The sequence below is a fragment of the Cyclopterus lumpus genome, chromosome 9, assembly GCF_009769545.1.
Source record: "Cyclopterus lumpus isolate fCycLum1 chromosome 9, fCycLum1.pri, whole genome shotgun sequence".
Taxonomy (NCBI): domain Eukaryota; kingdom Metazoa; phylum Chordata; class Actinopteri; order Perciformes; family Cyclopteridae; genus Cyclopterus; species Cyclopterus lumpus.
This window is the reverse complement of record NC_046974.1, coordinates 14,638,654-14,654,160: the sequence shown is the minus strand read 5'-3', so window position 1 is coordinate 14,654,160 and position 15,507 is coordinate 14,638,654. Positions and strand designations below refer to the sequence as shown.

General features: G+C 39.9%; 1 protein-coding gene across 1 annotated transcript; it reads right to left on the bottom strand.

The window, feature by feature from the left end:
- Positions 1 to 1,883: 1,883 nt before the first annotated feature.
- Positions 1,884 to 7,987, bottom strand: LOC117736646 (aquaporin-3-like). The gene is made up of 6 exons (XM_034542113.1): positions 7,825 to 7,987; positions 4,073 to 4,199; positions 3,781 to 3,918; positions 3,508 to 3,623; positions 3,199 to 3,416; positions 1,884 to 3,063 (listed from the first exon to the last, which is right to left on the bottom strand). Exons 1-6 carry the CDS (start codon positions 7,930 to 7,932, stop codon positions 2,862 to 2,864), a joined length of 909 nt encoding a protein of 302 aa, XP_034398004.1. The 5' UTR covers positions 7,933 to 7,987; the 3' UTR covers positions 1,884 to 2,861.
- Between the last annotated feature and the right edge of the window lie 7,520 nt (positions 7,988 to 15,507).

Here is a 15,507-nt window from a genome sequence, read left to right as displayed (position 1 = left end):
AAAGTTGTTACAACTTACAATTCACATCTTATACATACTTCTTTTTCTTTATTTCTGTCTGTCTTAATTTTGTTCTTTCTTTGTATTTCAGTAATAAAAGGGAGAAGATTACTGATGTTTCCCACATATTTATCAGCTTATTGTTTCTGTGAAAGTGTGTTATGCAATACTGAAATATAGCCAGGTGCAAATACTTTGATGAGACTCTGGCATGAGCAAGCTGGCCCAGGGGATATGATAGAGATTTTACAGGTATACCCAGTTCCAGATCCTATGAAAAGGAATATACGTGGTATGTGAAATGCTATATTGAGGTTTAGCATGAAAGCATTCTGTTTTGGTAAGAAGGGGTCTTCTTTTTTTTATTCAAAGCCTTCATGGGATGATTCAGACTGGCTTATTTTACGCTGAGCGATGGCTGGTCATTGGAGTCAGAGAGATTATTATTATTAATGATTAAAAAAGACGGCACTCTTGTTTTCCATGTCTGCATTTTGGTGGAGATGGTACTTGGTCGAAGGCGGGTTATTAAGATTTTGAACATCTTTCTGAGAGGATCGCGAAACATGAGAGCAGTGGGAGTCATCTGGATAATGCAATGAAACTGTTTTTACTCTCCTTAGAGCAGCATAACCGACAAGTGGAGAAAAAAGGTATTAAACTGTGGAAAATGTGAACCAGTTCCAAAGGTATTACCAATAATAATTTCAGTGTTAACGTTATGCATGAAGCATCAAAACGTTGAAATATTTGGGACAGCCATAGGCTTCTGATGATAGAATAGTGCAATCTTAATTCCGACTCGTAGTAGATTTGTTGATTTAAATGCTTTTTCCTCTCTCTCTCTCGCTCAGTTAGTGTCCTGGTCTCTCCGTCGTGGCATTTTGTTACATATAAAAACACCACTGGGCAGCACTTTTGGGTTAACAACAACTCCACCACTGACCCAAATCAACTCCAGAAAACACCTTTAAACCATTTAAATTCATGGCTTTTATTAACATAAAATCCTAGGCTGCGAGGCAGCAAGACCAGCAGCCTCTCTCGCTTCTGGTGCTGGCCGAAGAGCGTTTAAGCGCTTCCTTTGCAGGCCAGGTGCACCTCGCTGAGCAATGCAGCGCACCTGGGCAGAGCTACGACAGAGGGAAGAGGGACAACAGCGCAGAGACACATACAGCTTCAACAGCTTGCCAGAATACTAACTCTTCAAGAACAGATTGGCCCTTTGTGTGATTCTCTTGAAATTCACATTTTCATGTCGTTTCCATACTTTGTTGATAAATGGAATGTAGGCAGGAGTTTCTATCAAAATGAACTCCTGGCATAGAAGAACAGGGCTTATTTGATTTGATATATACACTGGGGGACGTTGGCCCAGTCCTGGTCTGTGGATACTGAGGTATGCTTGGAAATAAAATGAGGCCTTTAAATAGCCGTGCAAAATACTGCTTTGCACTGCATAATGATGGAGCAGGTCTCCTTTTGGGAACATGAAATCGTTATTAGAGCACAGCTGAGTGAATGGAGCGATGGCTGTGGTCTTGTTTCCTACTTAGCTCTTAACTGCTGGTTCATTCTCTTAACTCTGTTCTCATTTGAATGCACATCATCTATGGACAAAGTTTATTTATTTAAAACAAATAATGAATCTGAAGACTAAATGGAATGAAACTAATTATTTCTATCTGCTGAGCCGAGAAGTGGCCCACTTGTTGCTCACCCTACCCCATCTGACCCAAGCATTGCAAACTGAACACTTTTGTTTACAGTGTGGTGTGTCCAGTTTAATTGTGCCCTTGTGTAGATTGATTACATCCCACCCCCTCCCAAAATGAGACGTTTTAGTAACAAACACTAAACCCTAAAAACGACGTAACAGGATCCGCATTCATCAAAAAAAAACTTTATTGTATCAGTACCAAAGCATTTCCCCTGAAACAACATACTATCGACCAAGATGCTATCAGTTCAAGTTTAGTACCCATCCAAGGAGTCATACACAAAGGTACACTACAATAGGCATGAGCTACATAACAATTGAAGACAGATTGTTAATATTGTGCTGTACACAACAGAGCATTGTCACCTGTTAACACATCGGATATTTTAAAGCATCAAATTACAAGCATCTAGTTCATAGAAAGGCCACATGATCAAGTTTGATTGCTGATGACTTTACGTGTTTATACACGACAAAGTCAGTGTATAAACACGTAAAAAGACCGCAGCTTTAATATGGCTGCTTTTAGATAGCCGTGGTAACACAAATAATGTTGTGGGAAGGCTTGCGCTTTACCATGTGTCAGCTCTAAACAACAGAGTGGACGTAGTCTACATGGGTAGCATCACATAACTTACTATACTTAAAATGTACAATATATTTCAATATGTTAACTTTTAGGTTGACCTTTAAACATTGTATTTCCCAATTCCCTAAATTCAAATGTTAACAGTGAAAGTGAAAGGTTCTGGACTGACAACATGCAAATAAATTGGTTGTGCAGAACATATGTCTGTCTAAATATCTCTCTAGATATATATGTAAAAACGTAAATAAAACTACATTAGGTATGAAGCATACAATACTGTTTAAACTGGAGTGCTATAGACTCTGATATCCAAATGTTCATCTCCTAAAAGAATTAATGTAATTCTATGTTTCTGAAGTTGTGTTTCTCCCCTCTACACTTACACACAATCCTTCTCTATAATATAATACAATTACATGATAATGTCAAGAGAGGGGCCTTTATTCACAAACAACTAACGTGGGAGATAACCCAACAGCTGGTAAGGTAGTTTGTAAAAACACCAGTTGTGGCTAGAAGGAATAATGCTGTAACGTGTCGATCTTTACACAATCAGTGCATGGTTTTGGTTTTGTCATTGGTTTTGTCTTTGGTGGAGACATTGGTGAGTTGGACAGTCTCCTCCTCGAGGCTTTTCTTGTCACGCACGTCTCCCTCCATATGGAAGCCGACCATCAACTGGTAGATTACCACGCCGATGATGGTGCCAAGGAATGGGGCAAAAACAGGCACCAGGAACCAGCCATTTCTAACTCTGGGGAGTGACAAGAAATAGTTAATTATAAAGTTGTTTTTACTTTATCTCAAGGGCAAGGATAGTGAGCACTGTGAGTGCTCACATAGAGATTAACAATGGATGCATAAAATGCTTAAAAATCTCTGCACTTACGTGAAAACTTCGGTGCCCCAACCAGCTATAGCGGTGAAAAGACGTGGTCCGAGATCTCTGGCAGGGTTGACAGCATAGCCAGAGTTAAAGCCCATAGACAAGCCAATGACCAGAACCACAAATCCCACAGTGAAGGCCTCCAGTCCTTGGGGGATGGGGTTGTTGTATGGATCCACAATAGCCAGAATACACACAATCAGCGCTGCTGTGCCGATGATCTGTGTTGGAGAGAGGTAATTGTGAGTTGGACACCTGAGTTGTATCACCTGTAGTGTAGGTATGACAGCTGTTCCTATTTCAAAGAGGTACCTGGTCAAAGAATCCATTGACAATGGTGAGATGTTTTCCAGGGTAGGTAGCAAAAATGCCAGCTGTGGCATTAGGCCCAGTCACATTAAAACTCCCAGGACGGTCCCACAGGGCATCTGAAAGGGATACAAACAACAACATATAGCATGAAATATGTTCTTGTTTAGACAGGTTGTCTAAATAATGCACTTAGACTGTAGGAAGTATAAACCACAAATCTGTTCATAAATGGTTGAAACCATATAATATGGCCCCACAGTTGTCATCCCTTACCGTAGTACATGCCGAAAATGATAGCAGCACCAAAAAAACCACCGATTGTCTGAAAGAGGAAGTACATGGGGAACTTTCTCCAGCGCTCTCTTCCGAGCAGGCAGAGGGCAAAGGTCACTGCAGGGTTCAGATGGCCACCTGCAAATGTACATGGTGACAGTATGTCAGTACATATTACAGACCATGAACATTAATGAAATATAGCCTCATACTCCAGATGTATTAATACAAGGTACAAAGCAGATTAAAAGGTGCTCCTAGAAGTTTAATTAGTTAGAGAAACATTTTGTACCTGATACCTGGCCACAGACCAGGATGCCTAACATGGCAGCGAAGCCAAAGGCAAAGTTGACTGTGAGGAACATGCCGTGGGAACCACCACTCAACACCAGCTGGGCCACAGCACCACAACCAAACATCTGAAGGGAGAGAATGAATGCAAGTTTACGCAGGTTCTCAATAACTTGTTCTGCACATAATAGCTCATGACTGATTTCTGTTGAAGTGAAAAAGTAATCTGATGTTGTGATATGGGAAGTTTGTGTAATAAAAAAAAAGGAAAATACATATTCTTCAGGGCTTTTGAATGCTCCAGTACATAGTTTTGCGAACTCAACACCAACCATATTGAGTATCCCAGTGTTGTATTAATAAAAAGAACATGAATACTACATTTAGTGCCTTGTCAGTCAATAAAGGCCAAGCCAAGGGTTGAAATGAGGCTCATGAGTGATCATTATCAGTGAAACCAGCTGAAAAAAAACCCATTGAATGAGCTCTACTCAGAATTAAATGAGCTATATTGTGTTTGTAATGACACACAGAAGTACAACATATGCCATGTAGTTATGTGTTGACCATGATTGGATGAGGGAGTGAAGGAAAATATGTGTTCACAGGCACGTGACTGATTCTGTCAAAAGAAGAAGGATTTACAAAATGTGTTGTCATTAAATGTAGGAGCATACTGCCAAGCAGGTGCCATACTGTTTATTCTGCATTCTGTGTGATTGTGTGTGTGTGTGTGGGTCCCCATGTTTTCTCTGTATGTGTTGGGTTTAGAAATATGTGTGGTCCATGCATAGACCGCTGCTCTTTAAAGCCCCCTGATGAGGATGCTTTTCAGTTAGACCGCAGGACTCAGATGTTGAGGTTAGCTAGAGGGAACCACATTCAGAAGGACTGGCGCCTGAGGAGAGTTCATCATCACCGGGCTCAGACTAAACTCTTTTCCACCCCTGATGAAGCCAGACATTACAGGAAAAGTTCTACATAAAACAACCCCATGACTTAATGTACTTGTACTTACTCTTTCCCACTCAAACTTGATTAGAGACATTATGTACTGTATGAATCTAGGGAAAACCCCATTACACATACCCGGGGAGCAGACAGTACATTTTGCAAAGTGTGAAACCCTTTTTTATTTTATTTATTTATAAATTCTTCTTTTCCTATCCTATTTATTAATTTTCTGTGTCCATTATTTCGCTAATTACTATTTACGATACTATTAAATTATTATTATTATTGTTTTAGCAGATGAATGTGTTGGGATACGAGTAAGTTAAGAAAAAACTAAATCCTTTTTCTCTTTTATTTGTTATTGAGAATCAATAAAAAACACTGTTGAAACACCCCAAAAAAAGAAACAGCCCATTAGATTTGTGCTTAGTTTTGTTTTGAAGTGCGGGTGAATGTCTCCTTGATGATATGCAAACAAGGGCTAGTGTGACAATAAAAAAACTTTTTACTAAATGTCTAAGTCATCGGAATACAAATGATGGCCCATTAGCTTGCAAGTGCCAACTTCCTCACTCAGATCACATTCCACTAGAAGGTCTCTAAATCTGACACTCAATCTGGGAGCAATAACTCTGAAGTGCTCATATTTGCCAGTACCTGTGTGTTCACTCTGTGTACACGTTGTGTGTTGTTGTCCTAATGTTGTAGTTAGTAAACTGCTCCACAAAACCTCCTCAACCAACATTAAATTGGCTGAGTCAGCTGGTCACGCATCCATGCAGCTACTTCCAGCTTTAAGCACAGTCGGGGAGCTTATTACAACCACAGCAGTAAGCCTATACTGAAACACACATTTGGCAATTGTTTAGGAGCTGAAGGCATACAAGCATGCTGGCCTAGAACCAGTCTCTAAATCACTACCTGTGTGATCGTTTCAAATTCAGGAGGAAGAGCCTCTGAAACCCCCCTACGGCTACTCAAAGCAGGGCACAGTGGCTTGAAGGGGAAATGAAGTGCATGTTGTGAGAGTGCAATGAGGGGTTAACAGAACAGTTACAGGAGGATAGCCGAAGACATTCGCTGCCTGTAGGTGACCTTACTATACATTCCACAGGACATTCAAAAACACTATATTGCCATCAGCCTGTGGCAAACAAGTACATTTCTTCAGCATTAAATTACATGTTTATTGATCCCAACATGTTGCTAGGAGCTAGTCACACATACCAAGAATGCCACAATCAATACAAAGAGGTGCACACACCCTCGCCCTCACGTCACTCATCCCTCCAGGCCATCATGCACTCGTCGACAATTACTTGTTCGGTTTAATTCGTCACGAGGAGAAAATGTATTGACAGACAAACAAATAAAGACAATGACGGAGCGAGAGAGACACTTCTGTAGTCTTTGACAGAGGAAGGAACTTTTTGTCCGTCATGTATGCCTATTGTTCTGCCACTGACTCTCCCCGTGATGCCGTCATCATGTGTCACCAATTATTCAGCCTCCACACCTTTCTGGCCCATCAGCAATCATAACTGATGCTGATTCGTTTGACGAACAACAATTAGGAAATATTTCCTCGGTACTTATGTAAGTAGTAAAGTAGTAGTAGTTTTCCGCTGCATATCTGTGTGTATATGAATACTGTATATTTATGGTACTTGAAGTGATGACAAAGCTCTGTTGGTCTTTAATTATTTTTTTTTTACAATGACTTGGATTATGCACCAGAACAAAATGTTCATTCAAATTAAAAGTAATATGCTTCTACGCCTCCATAACTGGCTTTGTTACTCACTAAGAAATTAGTCACTAAACTCAGCACAGCCGTACTGTTAAACCATACAGGAGCCCATAGGTCATCCACTAAACTGGTTGTTGTACTAGTATTCAAACCTTTTTTAAACTAATTTTAATCCAAATGCCAGGTTTCTGCAAAGACAAGGGAAAGATAAAATGATTCTTCCAGTACTGTAGCCATTGTTTATACATCAGTGTACATAGCCAAGTGTCTGGATCTATTTTACTCAATGAACAAAAGAAGAGTGTTTCGCTTGTGATGCAGCAATGGTCATTTTAAGCTGAAACAGCATTTATGAGCTACCATTTCAGATTTCCCTTTTGAGTGTTGTAAAGCATCAGTCTGTGGTGAAAGATGACTAACGTGAGTGATGTTTAAAAGTGCAGTGTGCAGTTTAATGCCTGTGATACAGAGATAATCTTTCCCGTGCACACAAACACCTCACACACTGGAAAGTGATGATAGGACGTCATGAGGTCTCGGCTCCGGGATCCTGGATACCACCTTCCAAGCAAATATTGGCGTTTTATCTTATACTATGGTTTTGTCCACATGTCTTGACCTGAACAACCAGTTACTTACCTGTTTGTTGTGAACTCAGTTCTGACAGTAAACCTACAACCACGCTCTTTGTCTAATACGAAGAGCCTCCTTTTGTTTGCTTTAAAGTCCATGAATGGTCTACAAGTGAGTTTCTGCAATCACTTCTCAAACACGGCGACAAAAAAAATTATAGAATACAAATACTGTCATATAGAGGGTAATTGATCCTATTGCAACATTACAAATAAATTGAAGAGTGAGGGCACTTAGAGAAAAGTAAACGCTGCGAAAGGGTACAGAGTTCAATAAATTTAACACTATGAACATTGTAAACTCTAAAGCTTGAGAGCTTTGAAAAATGAAAGCAGTAATGACCTATTTCAGCATGAGAGCAGGAGAGTGCGATGTAAGTTACATGCATGGACACACTTGAATGCTCACACACTTACCACAAGGATGAGAGTGCCAAGACACTCTGCCAGGGCCTGGCGCAGCAGCATGTTACGGATCTGGAAGAACCGGGACAGTTTGTCCAAATATATCTTCTGTCTGCCCATGTCTTCTTTTTGAAAGGCTGATGAGGCTGAAAGACGACCGGCACGGTAGGTAGAGTTTCCTGAGTTGCTGTGAACCTAGGAGGAACACGCTCCTCTTATAGGGCTGGTGCCAAGCCTGCACGGCCCCACCCTCTGGACCACGCCTCCCTGTTTCTCACGCAGTGATTCAGTCTTTGGTTTTTTTTTTTACTGGTCAACTTTCTCCCTCTCACACACTCTCACTCACACATTGTTATACCTGTGAGCTCCTTCATTGACCTCATTCATACCTGCCACCTGATATTTGAGCCTCCTCAACACATGCCCATCCATTAGCATAGCTTTCCCGAATATAATCCAGTGATCACATTTGTTCATTGTAAAGTTCAGCCAAAATTCAAACTCACGGACAAATAATACTAAACGATCTTACAATCTGGTCCCTACAGGAACAGAAAAAAGTAAACCCCCAAGATGTTTCTGCTTCTTTCGCCTTCAGATTTAAATTTGGAAAAGGCATCTATATAAGTGTGATGACGTTTCTTTGCATTCAGAGAGAGTTGTATGTATCTTTTGTTTAAACGCATGTACTGTAAGAGCACATTTACCCGTACTGTAATTTTGCACCGTTATTATGGTGACAGATGATTTACGCGGTGTCCGCCCTGATCTTAACCTTTTCTTTATTTTCCCACTCTTCGCATACATTCGGAGTCAGTGCACGTCTCAGATTATTTAAATGAATCACATCTGGAAAAACAAACTGTAAAGATAGAAAGGAGAAATCTTGTAAACACACACTCACACACACACACACACACACACACACACACACACACACACACACACACACACACACACACACACACACACACACACACACACACACACACACACACACACACACACCACACACACACCACACACACACACACACACACACACACACCTCTTTTCCTTTTCTGTCCCTCACTTCGTTTTCTCTGACCTGCTCTTTTGTCCCGTCTGAAACTTCATCACCACATATTAAAAGCCTCTTTGTTTAGAGGTGTGAGAACATTTCGAGTTTTAAAAGCCCACAGACATGTCTCTATCAGTAGGAATCGGTGCACAATTTCTTTACTCAGTTTGGAGTTCTTTGGTTCTGCTCGGGCCTATATTATTGTGGCAGTGGTGTACACTATAAACTGCACATATCATCGGTAATATTTTGCTGCAGACAACTTAAGCAAGCCTAACACGTTAAAAATTGTCCATTTAAAGTAAGGATGCACCAATAGTGATATTGGTATGGGGCCAGATGCTCATGTACTCACAGAGCTACACCGATACAACCACACCCGATAGCACAACGGCATGACATTAACCTCTGGTCAGCTGAGCTTAAAAAGCTTCAACGATGACCTGATGCACAAACATGTTAAATCCATCAAAACAGGCAGTGGCCTGTTTACGAGAAAGTTGGCAGTCACAATGTTGCATGCTTTGTCGTGGACACATGCAGCCACTTGCAACTCCACCTCAGCTGTGTGTCTGACTGAATAGTGTGTGTGTGAGAGAGAGTGAGAGTAAAAGAAAGAGAGAGAGAGAGAGAGAGAGACAATAGAAAAAGGCCAACAGAAGAAATCTTGGCAACCAAGAGAAAACAGAATATGTTGTCAAAGTTCGACAGGTGAGATTGAAACAGAGATGCACTTCCTTGTAAAATGTGAGAAATATTCTTAAACCAGCTCAGCTCCCAAGTCTCTGGTTTCAGAGAACTGGACTTCTACACTAAGAATCCTACTCGGAGAAGGAAACACATCACACCTTGTTGCACCTTATGTTCCATCTGCCACAACCTGAGGGACAGTGAGTGAGTGACACACACACACACACACACACACACACACACACACACACGCACACACACACACTTACTTTGTGTGTCAACTGTGTTTTCTTTTAACTCATTTACTGTAGTTTATATTATTATTATTACCTATCTATATGCATTGTACATATGGAATTGAATTGAATTGAGAAAGAGCGAGAGAGAGAGAGATAGAGAACCAAGCTGAGTTCCAGTGTTTACTTGATAGAAGTGAAGAGGCTGACCTTTCAGGTGGACCAGCGCTAACATCCTTTAGGTAACAAGCCACTCCTTTGAGTTTTGCTTAGTTATATATTTTTTATATTTCTTTAAAATTATTAACTGATAGCATGCTTAAACAGTAAATTATTAACATCCATCCCTACTGCAAAGAACTTTGCTCTGTTTGTATCAGGAAAACAATGTTGAATGGTAAAATGCCAGAAACAAAGTATATTGCTCCTCAGAATCGGCAAGTACTCAAATGTATGTAGTCGTACTTAGTCTGAAATCCCTCATTTAAAGTATAGCGCCGCTACCTATGAAAACTAATTGCGGCGTAAGAACACTTAATGTGAATATCTGTGAAAATATTCATACATCTCAGTGACCACATGGCTAAAAATGGTTCAGAAAATAAAAGATACAGTATGTGAGATGTTTCACACGTAGACTGTATCCAAAAATATTGAACAATTCCAGGTCAATCTGAGTCATGACAATCAGCGCAGTATGCAAAACTGTTTCAAACGTAGAACCTACATGAGTCATGAATGTTGTGCAACTGTTCACATTCACAGTGAACCTGCATCACAAAGAGATTTTACCCTGAAATGTGGGTTAAAGATTCAACTTGAGATCCAAGTTTATGCAAGTAATGTGCGTCATAGTACATGTTTGACAGAAAAATACATTTGAGTTTCTTAGTATGGCAGGCTGTTATATTTGATTTGATACATTTGTCCTGGCATATTTCTTCTAAAAATCTTTACGGATGCCAGCCATCAACTGCAAAGAGATTTAGGAGTGTGCTTATTTAGGGCCCGAGCACTGACGAAGTCGGAGCGAAGCACCTATTGTTCTTCTCATGTTTTTTATTATTATTACTATTATATTCGTATATGTTTGAGCGCAAAAACAAGATGGTTGGGCTACTGGTCAACTCTGGAAATTTGGCACGTGAGTCAGTCGTGGCTAAAACAGTCATCTGATATGGGTGTCAAATTGGGTATCAGAAATTTGCTCGATTGCCCCCCCCTTTTTTAACTCACTTTTTTTATTTAGTTTCAACAACATAACAATATGTATTTTCATACAGTCGCTTTCTGTCAATTTTTCCAGTTGTATGTCTTGGTACACATGATATTCAGGTACACACACAAATGTTATATTACACACAAAGAACAAACAAACATCAAATGGTGCTCATATCAAGAAAGAAAAGAAGAGGGGAAATAAGGATAATAATGCATAGATTGCATTAAAAAAATAATTAAATACAAATAATACAAATGAAATAAAATAAATAATTTAAATAATAATTGTCCACTCCTGAGTGTATGTGTTATATATGCTTTTCAGAGAGGATTGTGTATGATGTGCGTGTGCACATAGAGAGTTAACGAGAGCAGTTCAACCAGAGGGCCGAACAACATACAGTAATAATCATTGTAGTAATAATGCTGCCACAGGACCCCATCGTTTGGTAAAGATAGGCTTCTGGAGCCTTAATGAATATGTCAATTCGCTCCATTTGATAGATGTCCCATACTTTTTGGATCCATATGTTGTATGTCGGGGGATCCGGTTTTAACCATCTGATGGTTATACCCTTCAATGCTACTGTGAGTAATATGTTTAGGAGGTATTTTTTGGCCCTCCCATCATGGCCTTCAGGTATCGCTAGCAATAGTGCTACTGAAGGGTCTTGTTGGATATCCTGTTGAAATATTTCTTTGAGGGCATCAAAGACTTCTCTCCAGTATGTATTTAATTTAGGGCATAGCCAGAATATATGTGTATGATTGGCAGTGCTTCCACAGTTCCGCCAACACAAGTTGGAATGTGTTGGACCCATCTTTCCCCACTATTTCCGGTGTTTTGGAGAATCTGGTGATTATTTTCCATTTAAATTCCCTCCAGGTGTTTGAGTATGTAGGTGTGCCTCTGTGCACATTTCCTCCCAGGTATTCTGTGGTATGATCTTGTTCATTTCTGCTTATATAATTTACTTGTTTTCTTATCTTCATTCCCCATCTGTATCTCATTTAAAAACCTTTCTAGAGGTGTACGTTTCACAAGCTTTGCCCACTCTTTGTGTGGTGTTAGAAAAGTTCTCAATTGTAGGTACCTGTAGAAATCGGTTTTGGGAAGATCAAAATCTTTTTTCAGCTGCTCAAATGTCATTAAATAACTGGTGCAGGTGAACAAGTCCCATGTGTGACCACTTTCTAAAGCCCGCATCTAGATTGTTTGGTGTGAAGGTCTTCATAGATCCGATGCTCGTTAGTAATGAAATAAACTTTAGAAGCCCAAAAGCTGTCTGTATTTTGTTCCAGATTTTAAGAGTAATCTTTGTCCACTCTGCCACTTCTTTTATGGGCGCATCTAAAAAAGGCAAGATTTGTAAGGGCTGTGGACATACGTTTTTCTCAATATTAAGCCAGCAAGTGTATGTGCCATTCTGAATCCACACTATCAGAGGTTTCATTTGTGCAGCCCAGAAGTAATATTTTAAGTTTGGGAGTTTAAGGCCACCATTTAGTTTAGATAGCTGTAATGTTTTAAGTCTAATTCTAGGACGCTTTTTTTGCCAGATTGTGCCCCCTTTTGAGCAGCTCCAACATTGCGTTTCACCTCGCTGCACGACATTTGGTAGGTATACTAATAACATGATGTACAAAAAAGCCTCTTGGAGATATGCCACAAAACAGGGTGTTGTACTTTGGCTAGTGGCAACAGGACGTCATAGGTTGTGCACTTTCCTCCTCAGATTAATCAGATCTCTCTCAAGTGTAGTCAGAAAAGCCTTAAACGTTAATAATGCTTCATTGTAAAGATTGTAAGGAGAATCCCGATCCTTTGGCATGAACGAATACATGATCAGCTCTTTTCCAAATGTCACATGTTTAATGAGACTCCAGACTCGAAGACATCTACAGGACAATTTTGAATCAGTCATTGCGCCACCGACTGGGAGCAGGAAGTTACAGTCTCTATAGTTTGGCATGCTACTCTTAGTATGTACATCAAATCCACATCAAATTTGTTCCACACAAAGGCAAGAAGTTTATAATGTCAGCCTGCAAAGCTTTTTACTTACTGTGGAGCGCATTCTTCGCCATGAAAAACAAAGTAGTTTGAGTGCACACACATTAAAGTCCAAACTGTAGTTACCTGATGTGGTTGTGGTGCTTGGAAGTGGCCAAAGGAGCCTGAGCGGCCACTACAACATTTCAATGAATCAGCCCTTGACCTGAATGTACCAAACAAGCAGAATGTTTTTTTAAGTCTCTTGGGGCCATGCTCTAAACCCAACTGGAAGTCGGCCATTTTGAATTCTGTTTGAATTTCTTGTGTATTTTATGCCATTTCCAGGCAGTGTACTTTAACAAACAAATTTAGTCAGTTCAATCTTTAGACTTTTGTGATTAAAAGTTATCAAAAGCTGTATGCTTGATGGAATGGCGGAACTGTGGCGTGGCGGCTCTGTTGATGTAAATCCACTGGACTTGCTCAAACATATCCCAAACTTGCCATGCTGTATAAAAGTATGAGCCTGAGGATGTCAACAAACCCATTTTCACTCAGTCATGGTGCCATCTGCTGGCAACAGGAAGTCAGTGTTATGTAACAAGCAGCATCCACTTTATTCACATTTAGATAATGTACTCTACACTTGATACAGAGCAACATAATTATTATTGTTGCTTGTTCTCTAGTGCCACATAGTGAATACAGAAAGTGGTGAAATATTTGTAATACATAACTTTCACAACCACATCCCGCCAAGAACCCCGACGTGCACAAAGGTGTGAGGGCCCTGCTTGCAGCTTTAGATCTACTTTTTTTTGTCTTCACGATTTAGTTTACCTCTTTAGGCTTCCGGTAGGAATCCTATTGAGACGTCCAGAGGAGCTGCATTTTTGGGCCACATGTTTTCCTGGAATTGTTTGGCTCAGAGACATGAAAGTAAATTGGAAAGGGAAAATAATGGTGGTACCCACAAACATCAAGGGAAAGCTATAAAAACCAACAGTCTGTCCATTTTCTGCAATAACAAGTCCTCACAATTCACCGTTACTGTGGGACACACTGATTTTACATAACCCTGAAGTTCTTAGATAATGGCTCTGATCACTTGTCTTGTTTCTCATGTTTGTGATTGATGGCTTTATGTACCATGTGTCTACCAGACGTGTTTGTTTCCAGGAGTGCCGGTGTGTGGGGGCAGACAGGTGAAGACGTATTGATATCTCTCATACAGACAGACCAGGTGGTCACACTGCCCCGAGGCAGACGGAGATGACGTTAGCAACAACTACACACTGAAATTAAAAAGGGCTGATAAACGTCACAAGTCCTAGATGTAGCACAGGAACCCCCCCCCCCCCCCTTTTTTCTATCTTAAGACAAAGTTTTTAATTTTAGTTTTAAATAAGTTAGTCCTCTATATTAGGTTAACAGTTGTTTGCAAACAAACATTAAGGCCCATGGGATCAGTCTAAATTGTGTAAAAGAGAAACAGTCATTTCAGGATATCTGACTAATGAACCATTTCTTGCCAAAAGATTCCAGCGTAATTTCGCAGTAATATATATATATGCTCTCAAATAAAGTTCCACAAAAAAATCTCGTTATTGTTTGGTGAATCCCTCCATGGGGTTGATACAAGATAAGAGACAGACGATTATGTAATATGTGTGACGTGCAAAAATTACACAATATGATTTCTAACACTGCCTTGTACGCCTTAAGCCTGTCTCTGGTACACTTCCACTTTCTTCACTTTCTCAACAATTCTGCTGGACTGCAATTAAAACATGCTTTCTCTGTCAACAGCTGCAGACATACACTATGACACAGCCGAATGAGTCAGCTTGGCGGTTAAGAAATTCTATGCCAAGTTGTTCACACCTACGTTTACGTGACAAACCGATGCAGACCGATGCTGTACAATCAAATGGATCTTATCCTTTTCTACATTTATTAATTTGATGCCTTAGACTCAATATAGTCTCGGAACAACCTGCCTTTATATTATTTACAGAAATTAAAAGCACTCCCATCTTTGAACAAATTATACATTCAAAATAAAAACAGCAATACCATCTTGTATTTTGATTTGTCCAAACTATTTGCATGTAATTTTACTATTGCCCTATTGTGAACGTAATGTTACAGTGACAAGTATCCCATAACTCTTAAGTACATTGTGTACCGCACTAATCCCACTCTTCAGGCGCATCTCAGATGTTACTGCCCTTCCAGTAATCGGTGGAAGTTCAACTGAAATCTTAGACAAGAAATGTTCTTTTTATCCATTTTTGTAAACGTAAAGTAAAACAAGCATACCTGCATGCAGGTTATTATAGATTATAACACAAGTCCATTTATATTACTTACTAACAAGTCCATACAACTCTGTAATTAAGGATAAGCATCACTTTTCCTTGTGAATGTCGCTAAAGTTGCGAAAAGCTCAGACTCATTTCTAAAGAACAGAAATAACAAGTACAGACATG

Excerpts from the sequence above, each read along its gene's own strand:
- LOC117736646 (XM_034542113.1), bottom strand. The coding sequence starts at position 7,932 with ATGGGCAGACAGAAGATATATTTGGACAAACTGTCCCGGTTCTTCCAG. Across the intron at positions 3,919-4,072 it reads GGTCTGTGGCCAGGTATCAG|GTGGCCATCTGAACCCTGCA; the intron begins GTACAAAATGTT and ends GTACATTTGCAG. Across the intron at positions 3,064-3,198 it reads TGGGGCACCGAAGTTTTCAC|AGTTAGAAATGGCTGGTTCC; the intron begins GTAAGTGCAGAG and ends GTCACTCCCCAG.